Source organism: Cnephaeus nilssonii (assembly GCF_951640355.1).
Source record: "Cnephaeus nilssonii genome assembly, chromosome: 14".
In the NCBI taxonomy this organism is placed as follows: domain Eukaryota; kingdom Metazoa; phylum Chordata; class Mammalia; order Chiroptera; family Vespertilionidae; genus Cnephaeus; species Cnephaeus nilssonii.
Window position 1 is genome coordinate 60,315,635 of NC_137085.1, and position 21,813 is coordinate 60,337,447.

A 21,813-nucleotide genomic window follows, 5' to 3' on the forward strand; every position below is an offset into this window, starting at 1 on the left:
TTTTTTCTAAGATGTTATCAATATTATATGTGACTAGTAGCCCTGCGCATGAATCCGTGTGCCAGTTGCTCCCTACTGCCCTCCAGTAGCTCTCCGCCTGCTGCCCCACCCTCCTGTAGCTCCCCCCGCCTCCCCCCTCATAGCTTGCTGCCCTGCCCCCTCCTGTAGCTCTCCGCCACCTGCTTGTAGCTCGCTGACCCACCCTCCTGCTGATCCGTGATCCGGTCGTTACACGGTCAGTTGTTAGGCTTCACGGTGTTAACGACCATTTGCATATTACATCTTTATTATATAGGATATGATAGCATTAAGTCAAATATTGTTAATCTTGAATGTACTTCAGTTCAGCAAGTATTAATAAGTATTAAGTAATTTCCAACTGCTTACCAACATGTAAATTTGAGGCTTTTAAAAAGCAATTATTTCGCCAAAACCGGTTTGGCTCGGTGGATAGAGCGTCGGCCTGCGGACTGAAGGGTCCCAGGTTCGATTCCGGTCAGGGGCATGTGCCTTGGTTGCGGGCACATCCCCAGTGGGGGTTGTGCAGGAGGCAGCTGATCGATGTTTCTCTCTCTTCGCTGTTTCTGGTTCTCTATCTCTCTCCCTTCCTCTTTGTAAGAAATCAATAAAATGTGTTTTTTTTAAAAAAAATAAATAAATAAAAAGCAATTATTTCATAATTTTAAGGTAATTACATTTTCACTAATTAACTGAATAAAAATTCAATTGAATGAACAATTTGGTTAAAAAGAACGAATACAGTACTTCTGAGTAAATACAGCTATTGTTTTATATCTTAGTACATATTTCCAAAACTGTTGTGTTAGTCTGCACAGGAAAGTGTTTTCCATATTATCCATGATCTAAATGTTTAGGTTTCAAAATTGGCTAGGTTAATTTATCTTTTTTGTTTTTTTTTTAAGCTATCAGTCCATGATGCGCTAATATTATCGCAGCCAGTTTCCACGCCTTTACCATTAAGGTAAATAATGCTATCTAAAATGATATATTTATTCATTTGGAGCAGAATGCTTTAAAACGTTTTAAGGGTTAGGATAAGAAAGTGCTATTTTTGCAAACTATGTAAGGATAGCTTTAATGTTTCTAACTTTGATAGCTTGATGAATGGTGGGGCCATTTTAAAAATAGAATACTTAAGAGAGTTGCAAGATTAGATGTAAGGAATACCTTCCTTTTCTTCTCATCTCCCCTCCCCATATTCAGTTCATAACTTCATGTTCAAGGTGAACTAATTGTAACCTCCTAAAATGTCTTAAATCTACTAGCTTCTCTTTATCTGCATCACTAGTCTAGGCTAGCATGATCTTTCACCTGGACCACTTAAGTACCTATTAATTGATCGTCTCTGTTTTTCCCCCCCTTTAGTTCTTTATTCATACTGTAGCCACTGTATTCTTTCGTGAATGCAAATGTAATTGTGTTATTTTTATTTTGGCATTATCTCTTGCTTATTTTCATCCCTTCCCTTACTATGCTTTAGTCACAATAGATTTATTTCAATTTCTTGAATCTGACAAGTCTTTGTATATGTTCTTCCTTCCCAGCCCCAAACCCCTACCTCCATTCTTTTGAGTGTTCATGTGGTTCATCTTCAGGAATATATTTCCTGATAAATACCCCTTTGTTACCAAGGGATGAATTTGAATCATTCTATTAAACTATTTCATTAGATTTGCTACTTTTCAGTGATAACTAAATCAGAACTTGAAGTTAACACTAGATTCTAGCTCTATTAATATATAGGAAATAATTTAATAAGCATATCTTAACATGTTTTAGCACAATAGTTCATAATCACCTCTTTTTCTCTCTCTAGTGGAGCCAACTTTAGCACCTTGTTAATGAATCTGGGTCCTGAGAATTGTGCAACATTGCTGCTCTTTGTTTTACTTGAGAGTAAGATTCTGCTGCATTCTCTGAGGCCAGCTGTGTTAACTGGAGTAGCCGAAGCTGTTGTAGCTGTAAGTATAGTATTTTTCCTTTTAGCACAGAATTATTGACAGAATTTTTACTCTGAAGATAAATTTTCTTTAACAAAAGTAACTTTGGAATTACCAGTATAAGTTTAACTTAAAAACAATAGTTTGGCAAAGAGAAATTTTCTCTATTTGAGAGAAACTTTCAAATTCTAATTGTTCATATTCTAGAGTTTTTCAGAGAATCTATGTGATTACATAATAATAAAAATTGTGAATGAAACTTACTATATTAAATGAGAGGCTCTGGCCAATTTCAGCTGATCTAATAATGGAAATAAATTACACAGTTACCTTCTCCCAATTTTTTAAAAAATTCTTTATTGTTTAAAGTATTACATATGTCTCCTTTTTCCCCCATTGGCCTCTCCCTGGCCACTCCCAGCCCCCCAACACATGCCCTCACCCCCCTAGTGTCTGTGCGCATTGGTTATGCTTATATGCATGCATATAAGTAAGTCCTTTTGGTTGGTCTCTTAACGTGTGCGCGCCCCCCACCCTTCACCCCTCCAGCCTTCCCTCTGAGGTTTGATGGTCTGTTCGATGCTTCTCTGTCTCTGGATTTATTTTTGTTTATTGGCTTATGGAGTTCAATTTTCTTCCAATTTTAACTTTTAATCTTTGTGAGCCATTAACATATAGAAAATTCTAAGTGATTTTGAAATAGGATAATGTGCAAATGCTTGGTAGCATAGAGTAAGCACTGAATTAATACTTGTTAAATCAACAAATGGAATATGTCTCCAAGATCTTAATCTGGTCCGAGAAATGCTTTGAGGACTAAAAACAATGATAACATGAGAGACGATTTATGGGAAGCAAATAACTTCATTATATACATATTAATGTTCAAGTTTTCACAGTTGCATGTGAAAGTAAAAGTCATTATAACATGAAAATATTTGTTAATGAACTGACCAATTTTAGCAAGTTCCCACTCAAATATTCCTTCCTGTAAAACATCCATGCCCCTTTGTCAGAATCTTTGTGGCCTAGTCTCTTGATTGATTTCAGCAGTATAGTTCAAGGACAGGTGGAAAAGTTGCAATGTAAAATTAGAAATTTTATGAAAAATGCAAGATTGCATGGAGTTTATGTCACTAATGTTGGAGAGCTCCCTGAATTGCATGCAGTACCACTGGTAAATGAGGATTTAGCAATTAAGCAATTTGAAGAAGAGAAAATAGAATGCTGACAGGATAAATTCTTCAAAAGGAGAATGATTTGAATATCAAAGAATATAAAATAATTAATGGAGCCCTGTAGCAAAAATTAATGAAACAAATGAGTATTTTTGTAACAGTGACCCTGTTTAAGGTTGCGCTGCATAAGTCAAAGGTGAAGACAAGGTTGTCGTATTTTGCTGTCAGATAGCTTTATACCAAAATTTCTTAAGTAGTTGCAGGTGAACTAAAGACAGTCAGTTTTCACTGAAGGAAATCTGAAATCCTTATAAGTTTTCTGTGCTAGTGGCTCTGACTCTCTGTTCTGATCTCCTTTTCTAATACTCTTCCCCTTGATTACTCTGTTCCAGCCACACTGGACTCCTTGCTACCCCTGAAGCATGTTCGGCAGGCCCCATACCTTACAGCCTTAAAGCTGTTCTTTCTCTTTGAAGCCCTCTTCTAGATATCCCCGTGGCTAAATCCCTCCTTCACGTTTTTCAGGTTTCTGTTCACTTGTCACTTTCTTAAGGAAGCTTACCCTGTTTGCCCTATTTAATAATACAACTTGTTTCCTTTTCTTCTGAACTCTCATCCTCTTCACTTGACTTGACTTCTTCATTTTTCTGTAGCGCTTAGCAATCCTGACATGGTCTATATTTCATTTATTATGTCTTCTGTTTATTTTCTGTCTCTTCCTGCTAGATCAGGAGTTGGCAAGCTATGGTCCAGGAATCAAATCCTGCCTGCCACCTGTTTTTGTAAAATTTTACTGGGACATAGGCCATTTATTTACATATTACCTATGATTGCTTTCACGTATGAAGACAGTTAAGTATTGTGACAAACAATATGGCTCACTAGTCCTACATTTCCTATCTTTTACAGAAAAAGTTTGCTAACTCTTATGCTAAACTCTATACCTCATGAGGGCAGGGATCTTTGTTTTATTCACTGTTATGCTCCATCATTTAGAACAGTGCTTGGCACTTATTAAGTACTCAGATATTTGGTAAGTAAATAAATGAAGATAAAATTCCATTTTGAATAACCACCTGGAATAACTGGCAGAGATAGTAAATGCTAAGGGCATTTCTTTGGGGTGAGGGATGATGGATAAGATAGGAATTGAACTAGACCTTGAAAGACAACAAGAATTTTTGTAGTAGAGGAAAAATTTTATCATCAATGATTAAAATTTTAATATTAGCTGATCATTAAAATTTTGATCTGGATTTTTAGTTAACCTTATCTTTTAAAAAAACACATAAGCATATGTGATACAATTAAGGTAGAGCTTTGTAAAGCAAACCTGGTGAAGATTCTTAAGGTATGTTTTATTTTATTTACTTATTTATTGTTGACACTGTTACAGATGTCCTCCATTCTCCCCTCTTTAGCCCCTTCTACCCACCCCTTGACCCATCCCCCACTCTGGCCATCACCACAGTTGTCTGTCTGTGTCCATGGACCATGAATATATGTTCTTCAGCTAATCTCTTCATCTTTATTTTTATGATGTCAAGCTTCGCTGAAGTTGGATAATTTTATGTTATTTGAGTAGTTAGGAAATTTTTTTGTTGAAATTTTCAATTGAGTATTACCATTCCCAAGGGAATCATTTTAATTTTTTTGATTCCTTGGTGCTTTTAGTTGGATTTTAGTCAAAGGTTATCTTGAGACTTAATCTATAGATGAAATGCATTGAGATTTAAAGATCATGAGTTTGTTTTATAATTTTTTTAGGCAATTCTATACTTTGACTTTTTCTGTAAAACTGAATGTGGGTTTTGTATAGACATTAGAAGGACTAACATCCAAAGAGCTGTTAGCATTTTTATTGTGCTTGTGATCACTGTCATGCTTCAAGGTTTTAATTACATTGGCTCATAGTATTGCTTAATAATATTTTATAGTCATTTAGTTTTTGAAATGATGTTTAAGGTAAAAGAAACTAGACTTAACTGCTTCTTAGTGGTCCCTTTCATTAATATTAGTTAATTACATAATTTATTGCAAACTTCAAATTTGGCTAATTTTTAAAAACTTTTTCCCCAGATGATCTTTCCATTTCAGTGGCAATGCCCATATATTCCCCTTTGTCCTCTCTCACTGGCGGCAGTGCTTAATGCACCTGTACCATTTATAGTTGGAGTTGACTCAAGGTATTTTGATCTGCATGACCCACCACAAGATGTTGTTTGCATTGACTTGGATACAAACATGTTATATATGTAAGTTGATTCTTTTTATGCTATCTCCCGTTTATATTTTTCCTCATATTTAGATATAGCTCATTGAAAGCATCTAGAAATATGCTATTTTTAAAAGTTGTTAAGTCTTCATCAGCCCTAGCCAGTTTGGCTCAGTGGATAGAGCATTGTGCTGCAGACAGAAGGGTCCCAGGTTCCATTCCGGTCAAGGGCACATGCCTGGGTTGCGGGCTCAATCCAACATGCAGGAGGCAGCCAATCAGTGATTCCTTCTCATCATTGATGTTTCTGTCTCTCTCTTCCTCTACCTTCCTCTCTGAAATCAATAAGAATATATTTTTTAAAAAGTCTTCATCAGCCCTAACCGGTTTGGCTCAGTGGATAGAACGTCGGCCTGCGGACTGAAGGGTTCCGGGTTCGATTGTGGTCAAGGGCATGTACCTTGGTTGTGGGCACATCCCCAGTGGGGCGTGTGCAGGAGGCAGCTGATCGATGTTTCTCTCTCATCAATGTTTCTGGCTCTCTATCCCTCTCCCTTCCTCTCTGTAAAAATCAATAAAATATATTAAAAAAAATAAAAATAAAAAGTCTTCATCAGTGAGTCACAACCAGAGCAAAGTATCAGAATCCTGGAAAGCTCTATGGTTTTGAAAAGAACATCTCTACATTATAGTAGTTTATATTTGCATAGTAATGTTAATGGCAGGCAGTAAATATTTATGTTTATCAAAAGAGAACAGGGATTTTTTAAAAAAGGTTAAACACTGCTTTTAGAGTGAAGAGTTGATATACTTTCTAGGTTTAATTCAAAATCCATGTTTAAGCTTTTAAAAAATGGGTTTACCTGTTTGAGTTTAGTTACAATATAGGGCAATATTATGTCATTTCCTTAGTTGTCAAGATTTAAATTTTATAAGGATGTATTTTTTTAAAAAAAAATGTTATTGATTTTAGAGAGAGGGGAAGGGAAAGAGATACAGAGTGAGAGGAACAGAGAGAGATAGAGAGAGAGAGGAAGGCAGAGGGATAGAAATAGAGAGAGGAAGAGAGATAAAAACATCAATCGGCTGCCTCCTTCAGGCCCCCTACTGGGGATCCAGCCCACAGCCTTGGCATGTTCCCTGACAGGGAATTAAGCGATGACTTCTTGGTTCATGGATTGACCCTCAACCACTGATCCACACCGGCCAGGCTGTAAGGATGCATTTTATTGCAGAGAAATTAATATTAAAAATCAGTGATAGTTTTCCCTGACTGGGTGACTGAGTTGGTTATAGCATCATCCTATACACCAAACCATTATGGGTTTGATTCTCAGTCAGGGCACATATGTAGGTTGCAGGTTCCATCCCCGGAAGGGGTGCATCAGGTAGAGGCACGTATGGGAGGCAACCAATTAATCTTTTTCTCTCTTTCTCTATGTTTCTTTCTCTCCCCCTACCTCTTTCTCTAAAGTCAATAAAGAAACAACATATCATTGGGTAAGGATTAAAAAAAAATTAGTCATAGTTTGTGTTTACTGGAGGTGATAAATATATACAGTAGTGGTATAACAAGGAGTTCAGAGAGTAGTATACCACATTAATAAAGGAAGCAGCTCTGATAAATGCCTAAAAGCAAACCGCTCCACACTCCCCCATTCCTTAATGGGAAATGTGGTAAGTATGGAAAATTTCTTCATGTTGGTGCCAACTTCTAGATCTTGGAGTACTTACTCTATACTGTTTGAGATGAGGAGAAAATGAAAAGAGTAAGAACTTTGGTGAGACTTCAGTGGTCATAGCAATAGAATTGGTTGGAAAAACATCCCAAAGTGAACCAAAGGAATAACTTAAGGAAAGAAGAAAACATTTGCTGTAACTTTCTTTTTTTTTCCAATCCTCACTCGAGGATATTTTTCTGTTGATTTTTAGAGAGAGGGAAAGACAAGAGAGAATCATTAATGTGAGAGAAACACCTCGATTGGTTGCCTCCTGCACTCACCCTGACCAGGGCCTGGGCCGGGGAAGAACCTGCAACCAAGGTATGTGCCCTTTACCGGAAATGAACCCGGGACCCTTTGATCTGAAGGCTGACGCTCTATCCACTGAGCCAAACCCACTGGGGCATTTTGTTGTAACTTTAAAAATAATTTTGAAAAGGATCTACCATTGTAGTTTGAAACTATAATTGTGGTGGCTCTTTACTAGGTATATGTAGATTTACTTACAGTCTGGAAATAAACTACTTGTATGCACTAAATATTTCTTTTAGCAACATTTTGTTGTTTTTTAGCTGCTATCCCTGAAAAACATTATTTCAGGATTGTATACGTTGTGGTGCTTTTGGAAATGATTATTTATGAAGTTGTAACTCAGATGTTTACCTTATTTTATTTACTCTTCTGAATAAAATAATATTATGGAGATTCTTAATTTTGCCATTTTTAAATAACTTCTAAAATATTTATTGATTAAAACATTGTTTTTTAAAATAACTAACTTTTTTGCTTAATTGTACTTAAAGAATGATGAGATATCCCAGATACCCCAAAATTATAGAGGATAATGTAAATAACTCTCATGTATCCACCATGCAGATGGAAAAAAATAGAATATTACCAATAAATCTGAAACCCTGTATACATATCTTGCATCATCTTGAATTTGGTGTTTATTATACTTGCCATTCTTTATGAGATTCATCCATGTTGATATATGTAGCTCTACTTCAATTTCAGTGTTTACAGTGTTGATGGATATTTAGATTGTACCTAAATTGTTACAATTATGAACAAGGCTGCTATGATCATTATTGTGCATATTTCTTTGAGTTCATGGGCAAGAATTCCTCTGAAACATATACCTTAAAGTGCCAATGTTGGTTGGTAGGCTTTGTTAATGCCACGTTAATCTTCCATGTTTACCGCCTCTTCAGCAGCAAATGAGAGTTCTGTTTGTTTCATATCTTTGCCAATACTTGTTATGGTCAGTATTAAAAATTTTTGCCAGTTTGATGGTAATGGAATCTCACTGTGGCTTTAATTCACATTTCCCTAATTAGTTGCCAATAGTACATTTATATTTCTTTTTGCCCTTTGGTTTTCCTCTCCTGTTAATTGGATTTTGCCTTTTTCTGGTAAATTTTCTTGTTTGGTTGTTAGCCTTTTTCTTTCGATTTGTGTAAGTTGGTTGTATGATTTGGAATTAATTCTTGGTTTGTGCAAGTAGTTCCTCCCACATTGACTTGTCTTTTCATTCTATTTATCGTATTCTTTTGATGAACAGAAGCTTATTTTAATGAATCAGATTTACTTTTTCTTTCATGGATTGCTGTTTTTGGTTCTTATATATGAAATCCTCTGCTCGAGGTCATGAAATACTATCCTGAATATTTTTAAAGTGGCCAGGTTCTGCCTTTCTCTGTAGGTCTTTAATTCAGCTAAACTTGGTATTAGTGTATGACATAACATAGAGATACCATTTTATTTATTTATTTTTTACATGGACAAACAATTGTCACATAGCACTATTTATTGATTAATGAGTTCATCTCTTCCCTACTGGTCTTCAGTGTCAACACTATTACATATCACTTTCTATATTAGCATGGAATATAGCATTCATGCTTATTATTCTGTTCCTTTGTTTTAGTCTCCTGCTAGTATAACACTATCTTATTTTATTTTAATTCTTTATTGTTTAAAGTATTACATATGTCTCCTTTTCCCCCCATTGACCTCTTCTCAGCCACTCCCACCTCCAGCACATGCCCTCACCCCCCTACTGTCTATGTCCATGGAACACTATCTTAATGACTTTAAAATTAAGTTGTGCACAACATGGATGAACCTTGAAAACATCATGATCCCATTTATATGAACTATCCAAGGTAAATCTATACACATAGAAAATAGGTTGGTGAAGATGGGAGAATTGGGGAATCGGAGATTAGTGACTAAGGGGATGCAGGGTTTCTTTTTGAGGTGATGCAAATATTCTAAAATTGATTTGTGGTGGTGGTTATACAACTGTGAATATACTAAAAACCATCCAATTGTACACTTCAGGAAGATGAATTGTATGATATGTGAATTATATCTTAACATTGTTTTAAAAAGTTGTGATGTGAGCCCGGCCAGTGTGGCTCAGTGGTTGCACGTTGACCCATGAAGCAGGAGGTGACAATTCGATTCCCAATCAGGGCACATGCCCAGTTGGTGCGATGATCCCCAATGTGGGGCATACAGTAGGCAACCTATCAACGATCCTCTCTCATCATTGGTGTTTCTATGTCTCTCTCTTCCCTTCCTCTCTGAAATTAATAAAAATAGATTAAAAAAATGAGTTATGATGTGATATAGCAAGTCCCTTTACTCCTGTTCTTTACAATTGTTTTTATATATTTTGTCCTTTTTTTTTCCATTTAAATTTTAATATCAGTTTGTTAAGTTCCACACAAAATTATGTTGTGATTTTGGTTCGAATTCTATTAAATTTATAGATTAATTTGGGAATGAATGGCATCTTTTTGACATAGTCTCCCTACCTATGCATGTGGCATTTTACTTCATAAATATTTTGAAATTGTTCCATAAACTTGGATCTTTCTCAGTAAAGACCATGCACATCTTTTGTTAGACTTATTCCTAAGTAACTTATAGTTTTTATCGTTACTATAAATGGTATTTTAAATTACATTTGTACTTGTTAGTTGTTTGGTATAGGAATGTTAAACTGATTTTTATATAGTGGTTTGCTGCCCAGCAACTTAACCCTTTGCACTCGCTTGCTTTTTTCTCGATTCCTTTATTCTAATGCTAACCGTGTCGAGTCACACTCGATATCCGAGTGCAAAAGGTTAATTGAATTCTTTTAACTTGTCTGTAGATTCTCTTCAATTATCTGACTATAAGCAATTACATTATCTACAATTCTTATTTTTAAATTTCTTGTCTTAATTCTCTGGCAAAAATCCTAGTGTGATGTTGAATGGTAGAAGGTAGGCATAGCCAGTATCTTGTCTTGTTCCTAATTTCAAAGGGAAAGATTTGAGAGTTCATCATTAAGTGTGATTATTGCTTTAAAGCAAGAATTGACAATCCAGCCCAAGGCCTGAATTTACAAATAAAATTTTAGTGGAACACAGCTCATATTGTCCAAGGCTGCTTTCATGCTACAGTGGCACATTTCAGTAGTATGACGTAGGCACAATGGTCCTCAAAGCATGAAATATTTATTATCTGACTCCAAAGTTTTCTAGCTCTATTCTAGGGTTTTGATTACTTAATAATAAATTAAGGAGTTTTCCTTTACTTCTAGATTAAGAATTTTTAAAAAAATCATAAATAGGTGTTGAATTTTATAGTACTTTCGTACAACTATTGAGATGAGCATTAAAATCTTTAATCTCTGTGTGGTACATTACATTATAAAATTATGTAGTTGTAAACAGTTCTTATATTCCTGATATAAGCATCATCTTGCTCTTGTTTTTTTTAAATATACTAGTGGATTAACTTTTCTAAGAATTTAAGATGCTTGCATTGATGTTCATAAATTATATTGGCCTGATGTATAGCAATAGGCGCAGCCCGTGGTTTGTACATAGTGCTTTCATCTTTATAGAGTTTTAAATGTTTCTTATTTCTATTAAAATATTTCATTTGACTCATGCATTATTTAAAAGTGTTCTTTTTGGCCCAGCCAGTGTGGCTCAGTGGTTGAGCATTGACCCAGGAACCAAGAGGTCACTGGTTCGATTCCCAGTCATGGCACATGCCAGGGTTTCAGGCTCTGTTCCCAGTAAGGGGTGTGCAGGAGGCAACTGGATGATGTTTCTCTCTCATAGATGTTTCTATTTCTCCCTCTTTCTCTAAAAATCAATAAAAACATATAAAAAAAAGTGTTCTTTTGAACTTCCAAAGTTTTTTTTTCTTCAATGCTAACTCAGTTGAATTGTGGTGAGAACATGCTCTGTATGTCACTGACACTCTGATATTTGTTGAGATTTGCTTCTAATAGGTAATTTAAAGTCTCAAGTCAATTAAGTTCGACACTTAAAATAATTCTAAAATACTGTTGAAGCAAGAGTTTAGTGTTGTATTCATAACTCTAGTATTGAAAATCTGTGTTGGTGGGTTAGTATGAGATGACCAAATTTGATTCAAGATAATTAAATGAAAAGAGAAGCTCCTTGAAAACCACTTGTTCAGACTGTCTGTATCAATTGTATCTTCAGTAAAAATACCCTTTCTATATTCTTTTTTAGTTTGACATAAGAATTTTAAGTAAAAGCAGGTTGAGATGTTTTATTAGTTATATTTTTATTTAATAGATCTGATGAAAAGAAGAACATGAACTGGAAGCAGCTTCCCAAAAAGCCATGCAAAAATTTACTTAGCACCTTGAAGAAATTGTATCCCCAGTTATCTTCAGGTAAATGTGAGGAAAAAGGAATATTTTAATGACAATTCTTCTTACTTTAAACACACTTTTGCTCTGCTTAAAAGAAGTTTCATTACAAAACAAAATTCCAATAACAAGAAATTAATATTGTGTTTCATGATTTTTGAAGTGTGTTGTTTGTGCTCTGTCTGCTTGAGCATCTCTGTTAGCCTGGGCCTATGATGCCATTGCATTAATGGAGAGAGAAATTTCAGGAAGTCACAGGCTTTATTTTGATAGTTTCCTTAATTGTTCAATCATTATATATATGTACATATATATATCATTATATATTAACTAGAGGCCTGATGCATGAAAATTGTGCAAGAGTACGTCCTCCCAGCCATGGATGCCTCGGCCCTTGCCCAGGCTTTATCCGGAAAGTTGTCTGGATGGTTATTCTGCTGTTCGGACGTTCGGTCGATTTGCATATTATGCTTTTATTATTATAGATGTCATTTTCTTGTTTTATTTGCTAGTTCACCAAAAAACTCAAGAAGGTTCAGCAATTGAGATGACTCCAATTGAAGCAGATTTCTCCTGGCAAAAAAAGATGACTCAACTTGAGATGGAAATTCAAGAGGCATTTTTGCGCTTTATGGCATCCATTTTAAAAGGATATAGATCATATCTCAAACCAATAACAGAGGCTCCTTCAAATAAAGCCACAGCTGTTGATTCATTGTTTGACCGACAGGGTGAGTGGCATTGAAAATACAATTACTTTTTATAGAAAAGAAAAATACTTCGTATTTGGTATTGCTACCAAAAAAATATTTACTACCTGAATTTTTAAAAATTTTTTAAAATTTAGAAATTTTAGAAATTAAAATATACTTCTGTGTGTTTGTAGTCTGATTCTATGAATATAATTTATTTTTTTATAAATATATTTTTATTGATTTCAGAGAGGAAAGGAAAGGGAGCGAGAGATAGAAGCATCAATGATGAGAGAATCATTGATTGGCTGCTTCCTACATGCCCCTTACTGGGGATCGAGCCCACAACCCGGGCCTGTGCCCTTGACCGGAACTGAACCTGGGACCCTTCAGTCCGCAGGCCAACCCTCTATCCACAGAGCCAAACCAACTAGGGCTGAATATAATTTCTTACACCCCATTTTTTTCCTGAGAAATCTGAAGCTGTAGGATTTTAATTATAATAAGTCAGAGATGATGCTTGTATTTATAATACTACCTAGTCAGTTATTTTAGTAAAATGTAATTTTCTTTAGATGTTTCTTCAGTTTTGCATAATATTTTGATTTATATACTCTTTGCTTTAAAATATTTCCTAATAATTAGTTTTTGGAATAAAGCCACCAGTTTTAAAATTAAAAAAAAAAATACATCCTTGTTCCAGGGGGAAACACTATGCTCATCTTTTTTATTTTAGGGAGTTATAAAGCTTGTTGTTATTATTCAGCTACTCTTATAATATGTAGTAGCAACCTTACATTTTCATTAATATTTATATAAAAATTATATTACATTTCTATACTTTTATCAGTTACTTAAAAATAATCTGTATTTTCCTAGCAATCTTTTTGTCTTTTATCATTTCTGTTTCAGAATAACTTCTCTCTCAAATATTTAGCCACTACTTAGCAAGCTCAACTAATTATTATGTAGGGATATAAAGAAGAATTAAATCTAGCTCTATGGGATACTAAATAAGAAACAATCTAAGATGATTTTTTAACATAGAGCAAGTACTCGAGAACACAGATTTTATACAGTTAATTCAGTGAGAGGCTCTAAAAATTAAGAAAAAAGAAACATTCTTTCAAATGAATATTTTGGAAGATTTATGAAGGAAGAGCATGACTTTGAAGAACTTAGATAAATGAGCAGGAAAGGATTTCTAAAAACAATAGGCATTAAAAATTAAATCTGAATTACAATTTCTTCCTTGCTATTTATGAAATCTTTCTGGGGTTCTGTCTTCTCATTAATAAGATGGGAATAACACCTAGTTTATGCATGGTTGTGAAGATTAAGAAAATGTATTTTGAGCAACTAGTAAAAGTACAATATTCAGTACTCATCATAACATCTCTTATTGTTAGTGGTAATAATGGAATGGAAGAAACCTCAACAACAAAAGCACAAGGCATGTGTTTTAGTTCGTCAGGTCTATCATAACATAGTACCATGGATTGGGTGGCTTAAACAACAGAAATTTCCTCATAATTGTAGAAGCTAGCTAGAAGGTCAAAATCAATGTGTTGGCAGGATTGGTTTCCTCTGAAGTCTCTCTCCTTGGCATGTCATTGGTTGTCTTTATTGAGCTGGAAAACAGCAAAAAAGGGAGGATCTGATTATTTGTTAAGAAAAGGGTTTTTTTGTTTGTTTGTTTTCAATGAGAGACTTGAGTATGCTGATAAGAGCTAGTAGAGAGAGGAAGACTTTCTGAGAATACTGAAGGGCTGGAATCCCAGGCTGATGTGGTAGGCTTGGCCTTAGATCGGAGTACTGGACATATCCATTGTAAAAAGAAGGAAGGAATGAATGATAATTGCAGAAAGAGTAATATATTTTATAGTGAGATAATGAAGGTAGTTCTCATTTAATGATTTTAATTTTTTGGCAATATAAGGTATGGTCTTTTGGGAATGGGGGAAGAAAACATGGAGGGAGAACATTTGAAAACTGCAAATAACTGTGAAATAATGGGTAAAGGGAAATTATGTTGATTCCAAAAATGTAGTAGGGTTGCTGGTCAGGGACAAAGGTACAGTATTATATAAGTGATTCTGATCCACCTAGTTGTGGAACATCCCCCCCCCCCCCCCCCCCCTTTAACTTGTGCTCAGCCACACGGGTGCAGATCCAGAGAAGCAGACAAATACATTCCTCCAGGGCTAGGTTATACTAGATGGATTTGCCAAAAAAGACAAAGGACATAAGAATTGAGAGTGTTAACAAGAAAGTAATTGAAATGATGATGGACATGGACATGGAATCAGTATTGGATAGATAGAGAAGTGAAGACAGGGAGGGAGTAGGTAGAATGGAAGAAGGGTAAAGGGATTGTAGATTTCAATGAGCTTACATTCTACCTTCCTCCACCTCCCCTGCCCCCCAACAAAAGCCTTTGTAAGAGTACTTAAGTAAGCAAGCAAACCAAACAGGGGTAATGGTAAAAGAATAACATGCAAATTAAAGATTTGGGAGGCAGAGCTTTTTTGTTTTTTAATATAAATTCTTTATTGTTTAAAGTATTACATAAGTCTCCTTTTTCCCCCATTGACCTCTCCCCGGCCGCCCTCCCACCCCCACCCCCCAATCTGTGTCCATTGGTTATGCTCATATGCATCCATACAAGTCCTTTGGTTGATCTCTTACCCCCTCACCCCCACCTTTCCTCATAGGTTGGACAGTCTGTTCGATGCTTCTATGCCTCTGGTTCTATTTTTGTTCATCAGTTTATGTTGTTCATTGTATTCCACAAATGAGTGAGATTGTGTGATATTTATTTTTCTCTTACTGGCTTATTTCGCTTAGCATAATGCTCTCCTGTTCCATCCATGCTGTTGCAAATGGTAAGAATTCCTTCTTTTTTACAGCAGCGTAGTATTCCATTGTGTAGATGTACCACAGTTTTCTAATCCACTCATCTGCTGATGGGCACTTAGGCTGTTTCCAAATCTTAGCTATTGTAAATTATGCTGCTATGAACATAGGGGTGCAGGGTGCATATATCCTTTCTGATTGGTGTTTTTGTTTTCCCAGTAATCCCACTTCTAGGCAGAGCTATTTTTAATGATAGCAAGAAGAGGCCAGAGTGTGTGTGTGTGACCTTGTGTACAAGTTGGTGGTAGAGATGGAATAGATCACAGATCATTGACAGGGTTGGATGGTTTGTGCTTAGTGGGTGTTGAAGAATGATGATGATAGGAATTGGAGAGGAGAAGGCTTTGAAGTAGGTGCCCTGGTCTTCAGTGAATGAGGGAGAGTGTTCCTAAGACAGTAGATGACTACAGTCGCTAGGGGAAAGGGTAGAATACCAGATGCTTGAACCTTCAATGAGCAGACATTTTTTACAAGACAATACAGAAATAATTGTCTGGTGGCATTGCAGAAGAATGACATAGACACTACTTGTTTGAGAATATGTAGAATATCAGAAATTTCTACTTGAGAGCTGTAGGAATACAGCTTTCTTATAAGAGATTCAGATTTCAGTGAAAAGGTTAATGGTATAAATTAAACATTTTTTGTAGTTGAATCATGCAGAAGGAGCTATGGTTACTAGAAGATTCTATATATAAATATATATAAGACTATTATATTGATATGTACAAGTTTAAAATAATGTTTAATATAACATCTAGTTCCACTTTAAAATTTGAATTTAATTTTAATTTTGTTTCAGGATTTTTAAAAAGTCGAGATCGTGCCTATACAAAATTCTACACCTTTTTATGCAAAACACAGATTTTTATTCGTTTCATTGAAGAATGTAGTTTTGTAAGTGATAAAGATACTGGATTGGCATTTTTTGATGACTGTGTAGAAAAGGTAAAAGTTTGTTCTATATAGCAATATTAAGGAAAATTTTAACAGTTTGGCTAGCTGTATGTATAATCATCATCATTATTATTATTAGCCCAAATAATCTGAAGGAGACAACATAGGGTGTGTGTGTGTCTGTCTGTCTGTCTGTGGGTGTGTGCGCTTACATGTACATGCAAGTGTCTGACTCTGGGCTTAGTATAAGTAATTTTCCTGTGTCTAGTTTCTACCATACATAGCAAATTTTTCTCTTTGATTCTCATTTTGTAACTATGAAGTACTAAATTGACCCTCCTAAAACTTATATATTTAATTTATATGAATAAAATAAGATTTAGTAGTTGATTTACAAAATTTAGTTTTTTAGGAATAAATGGAGTCCTGTGTTCTTTTGTTTTAATGTCTTTCCAGATACTTTTGCTACTCTATTTCTTTTGTCCTAATGGAGGTTATTTGGACATATGTTAAGTTTTTAAGTTTTACTCACCCATCCTAAGGAAATTCAAATTGATTCTTCACAATTGATGACTGACTTAGATATATATTTTTTTCATCTTTAATAGAATTCTTATTTTTGCTATGTGGCTCTTGGGGCTGATTATTTATACAAACTATATATTATATAAAATTTAAGATTATATCCAAAAAAAGGTAGAATATTATGACATTGTATTTTTTATGGACTCCTAATGATTCATATGCCTTAGAAAACTTGATTATCTTTCTCCCATTCTATCAGTGTAATCTAAAACTTCAGGGATACCATTAAAATTATTTAACATTTTAGTTTACTTATAAAAGTGATAGTCCAGTATCATCCAGTTAGAGGGATGCTTAGATAATGTCAATCACTAATGCAGGAGTTTAATAATAATTAATTTTTTATTTGGGAAGCCAGATTCCTCTTGTGATTTGCCATCTTTTGCTAGTGAAGGATTTATGAAAAAACTACTAAAAATAAATTGTTTTAATAGCCTCAAAAGAAGTATTATACTTTAGCCTAATATAGTATAGGTTCCCCAAAGTTGTGAAGTGTTTTTATTTGTCCAATATTAAAAAAGGATACTTTTTTTAAAATAAGAATTTAAGATAATCTCTATTAAATTCACAGTAGACATTTTCACTAAGAATTTTTTTCTTTTTTTCTAGTTGTTTCCTGATAAAGGCACAGAAAAAACAGATAAGGTATTTTTTTTCTTAAGTTTTTGAAATTTCAGAACTAGGTCTTGCTTAAATATAAATTAACTGGAAAAAATTATTTTTCAGATTGATTTTGATTCAACAGATGATACCAAATTGATAGAGCTAGATGATTCACAAAAAAGTGAGCACACTGTATTCATAATGCCACCAGAGCCACCTCCTGATGATGCAAAGGACCTGTCACCAAAGTACAGGTAGCAAGAGCTCTTTGGGCACCAATTTAATGATTTATTTTTATTATTTCTGATTATTAGTAGATACATATATCAATCATTTGTGAAGGTCATTTTCAAAATTTATTCAGTGAACTAATGGAGATGGATATTTTATAATGTCAGTGGGTAATGTAAATTAAGACTTGGACAGTCTTGTTTGAAAATAAGCCAGATGTTGATCACTAGTCACCTAAACATTCAACCATATTTTAATCTTTAAAAAATTTATTTACTTTTGTGAGGTTCTGCCTTCCTTCGGGGGTTTTTGTTGTCAACATAAAGACTGTGTAATTCTTACTCATTAGTAAGATGTCAGAGTAAATCTAAAAGTAGAGGGGCAGGAATCATTGTTTATTAAAATAAATGTAAAAAATAGGATTTGGATGGAATCTTTTGAGAAATTAAAATGTATTTGATTGTTATTGTTATAATTGTGATAAGACACAATAAACTTAGAAAAGCAATCAACAAAAAAGAAAACTAGCACATCATTTTAGCACCAATACTTAGTCTGTTAACAACTGTATGTATATCTTTCCTGTCTTTTAGTGCATAAATTTGCACTTACTATACTTTTTATTTTTTATTTTTTTTATTTTTATTGATTTTTTACAGAGAGGAAGGGAGAGGGATAGAGAGCTAGAAACATCGATGAGAGAGAAACATCGACCAGCTGCCTCCTGCACACCCCCTACCGGGGATGTGCCCGCAACCAATGTACATGCCCCTGACCGGAATCGAACCCGGGACCCTTCAGTCCGCAGGCCGACGCTCTATCCACTGAGCCAAACCGGTCTCGGCTGCACTTACTATACTTAAAACAAATATGGGTTCATCTTGTACATATTCTTTGTAACTGTGTTTGCCTTTAATGGCCTGAACATGTTTCCATGCCAAAAAATATTTTTGTGCCATATCATTTTGAATGACCACATTACATGCATTTATTGTGATTTGTTTCACTAGTCTCCTGTGGATTGTTTGTAGTTCTTTGCTGTTTATATCTTTGTGTATATACACAGTTATTTTCTTAGGCTGTTTCCTTAAAATAATATCAGGAGCAAAGAAAATATAAAATAACTGTCATAAAAATATGGAATTAATATATAATCTAAGAATGAAGAATATATACCATAGGGATTGAGTGGCTTAATTAAGTACCATTTTGATTGCATATTAACTATAGAATTCTATTTCACTTTGGCTTAATCACTATGCATTTGGACTCCAGGTATTGACAAACAAGATAAATAGAGAAAGGCAATACTTCCCAGAAGAAAATTGGCCAAAGGAGGCAATTTGTGAGAAGAAATCCCAATAGACAGTAATATGAAAAGATATTAAGCTTTTCTAGTATTCAGAGAAATGCAAACCAAAATGATGAGTAAAGGCATTTTTAATCTATCATATTGAAGATAAGCTATACTACCAGTTAAAGTGTATGTTAGAGAATATGCAAGTATAGCCTTTCTGGAAATAAATTTGTAGTGATTTATAATAATTTTTATTCTCTTGATAAATATGGGCCATAGCAAACCCTGATATTAGGCATTATCCTAAGAAATTAAGCAAAAGTATTTACAAAGATACATATACAAAGATATTTAATTACAAAAATTTAGAAATAACCTAAAATGTCCAGTAGTAAAGAATTGGGTAAATTATTGTATATCCCTAAAATGAAAATATTATGATTTTTTTTCTTTTAGATACCAATGCAAGGTACTTTTATGAAGAAAAACAAAATTACAAATTATACTAAATATTATTTTTAAATATAAATTATTGAACACATGGGTTCTGTTGCAAGGGTTAATTCCTCTGTCAAGTATAAGATATCAGGGTTTTCTGTTTTCCATGGATTGGTTGAAAAAAAACACAAATAGGGTGGGGAGGAGCCAAAGTTTCTATATAGGTGGTCTGTGTATTTCATAACTATGTCATCTTACATTTTTGAAAAAAAAAAAATGTTTTCTGTATAAGGATTTTGGGGAATAATATTGGGTACTATTTAAGGTTTAGAAATAGTCACCTAAATCCTGGAATAATATGAAGAGTTAATGTATTTTAAATCAGCAATTCTAATTTTGCTTTTTATTTTAGTTACAAATACTTTCCAAGACTGGACCTTAAGCTTTTTGACAGACCACAGGAATTGAAACTTTGTTTTAATAGACACCCTACTGGGAATAGCATTACAAACAGTCCAGCTCTCATGGCTAAGAGAAGTAAACAGGTTAGATATTCTTTATCTAATACATGCTAATTACAAATGTAAAATATGTATATGTGATATGCAGCTTATAGTTTAGAATTATCACCCACAGCAACCATTTGAAGACCCACTGTGGTTGATAATGAACTAAACTAGATTTCTTACAATCCTACTTACAATGTTGAGGCTGAAGTTTTTGAATGCTTACTAGTATGTTTATGCTTTAAAAGAATTCTTGGGAACCAAATACACTTTTTAAAAAACTTTATGGATATACTAGAGGCCCGGTGTATGACATTCATGCACTGGGGGGTAGGAGGGGGTCCCCTCAGCTCAGCCTGCACTCTCTCGTAGTCTGGGACCCTTGGGGGATGTCCACCTGCTGGGCCTAAGCTGGTAGGCGGACATCCCCCAAGGGGTTCTTAGAACTGCTGTGGAGGTCGGAGTGGCTCCCACCACTGCCACTGCGCTCGCCAGCCGTGAGCCCAGCCCCTGGCTGAGCTGTGCTCCCCCTGTGGGAGTGCACTGACCACCAGGGGGCAGCTCCTGCGTTGAGCGTCTGCCCCCTGGTGGTCAGTGCGCGTCATAGTGACCAGTCATTTTGCCGTTTGGTTGATTTGCATATTAGGGTTTTATTATATAGGACTAGAGGCCCGGTGCATGAAAATTCGTGTGTGGTGGGGGATCCCCTCAGCCCGGCCTGCACCCTTTCACAATCTGGGACTCCTCTGGTAGGGTCCCTAGGCCTGGCCTGAGATCAGGGCCTATCGGGGCTTTCCTTCCCCAGGCTCCAGGCTGCTGGCCCCACCCCGCCGCTGCCACTACTTGCCATCTGTGCAGCACTGCCCCTCCTCCCCTGCCACCGGTGGCCTCCCTCTGCAGGTGACAAGCTGGAGTGCAGTGGCTTGGCTGGCCTGGGCCTCCCTCTTTCTTTGCTGGGGGGCAGGCCTCTAACTGCTGGTCTGCCTACCTGATCATCCCTAATCACTCTGCCTGCCTGCCTGATTGCCCCTAACCACTTGCTTGGGGGCAGGGCCAGCCTGGTGATCTCCCCTAACCTCTTGCTTGCCTACCTTGATCACCCCTAACTGCTGGTCTGCCTACCTGATCACCCCTAACCGCTGGTCTGCCTACCTGATCACCCCTAACCACTGGTCTGCCTACCTGATCACCCCTAACCGCTGGTCTGCCTACCTGATCACCCCTAACTGCTGGTCTGCCTACCTGATCACCCCTAACTGCTGGTCTGCCTACCTGATCACCCCTAACTGCTGGTCTGCCTACCTGATCACCCTTACCCACTCTGCCTGCCTGCCTGATTGCCCCTAACTGCTTGCTTGGGGGTGGGGCCAGCCTGGTGAGGGGCCGTCTGCCTACCTGATCTCCCCTAACTGCTTGCCTGCCTACCTGATCACCCCTAACCGCTGGTCTGCCTACCTGATCACCCCTAACCCCTCTGCCTGCCTGCCTGATTGCCCCTTACTGCTCGCTTAGGGGTGGAGCCAGCACTGACTTCTGGTTGGTCAGCCTCTGGTCGTTACTGGTTGTTATGACCCAGGGTTTTTATATATATTAGGAAAATTCACATACCATACAATTCACCCATTTAAAGTATACTCACTGGCTTTTAGTATATTCACAGGGTTGTGCAACCACACCACAATCAATTTTAGAACATTTTTGTCACCCCTAAAAGAAACCTCACACCCCTTAGCTGTTAACGTCCAGGTTTTCCCCGCCACAGCAGCAGGCAACCGCTAATCTATTTTTTGTCTCTATAGTTTTGTCTATGCTGGACATTTCATATAAATGGAATTGTATTACATGTAGCTTTTTGTGACTGGCTTCTTTCACTTCTAATGTTT

General features: G+C 35.9%; 1 protein-coding gene across 4 annotated transcripts in view; it reads left to right on the top strand.

The window, feature by feature from the left end:
- Nucleotides 1-21,813, top strand: part of DENND4C (DENN domain containing 4C) — a 121,180-nt gene that overhangs the window by 49,967 nt on the left and 49,400 nt on the right. For all 4 annotated transcript variants that reach the window (XM_079790678.1, XM_079790679.1, XM_079790676.1 and 1 more), the window contains exons 8-16: nt 924-982; nt 1,838-1,982; nt 5,219-5,394; nt 11,689-11,789; nt 12,278-12,496; nt 16,176-16,321; nt 17,465-17,500; nt 17,582-17,712; nt 19,837-19,969. In XM_079790678.1, coding sequence (XP_079646804.1) covers nt 924-982; nt 1,838-1,982; nt 5,219-5,394; nt 11,689-11,789; nt 12,278-12,496; nt 16,176-16,321; nt 17,465-17,500; nt 17,582-17,712; nt 19,837-19,969 — 1,146 coding nt within the window. The remainder of the gene's footprint in view (nt 1-923; nt 983-1,837; nt 1,983-5,218; nt 5,395-11,688; nt 11,790-12,277; nt 12,497-16,175; nt 16,322-17,464; nt 17,501-17,581; nt 17,713-19,836; nt 19,970-21,813) is intronic.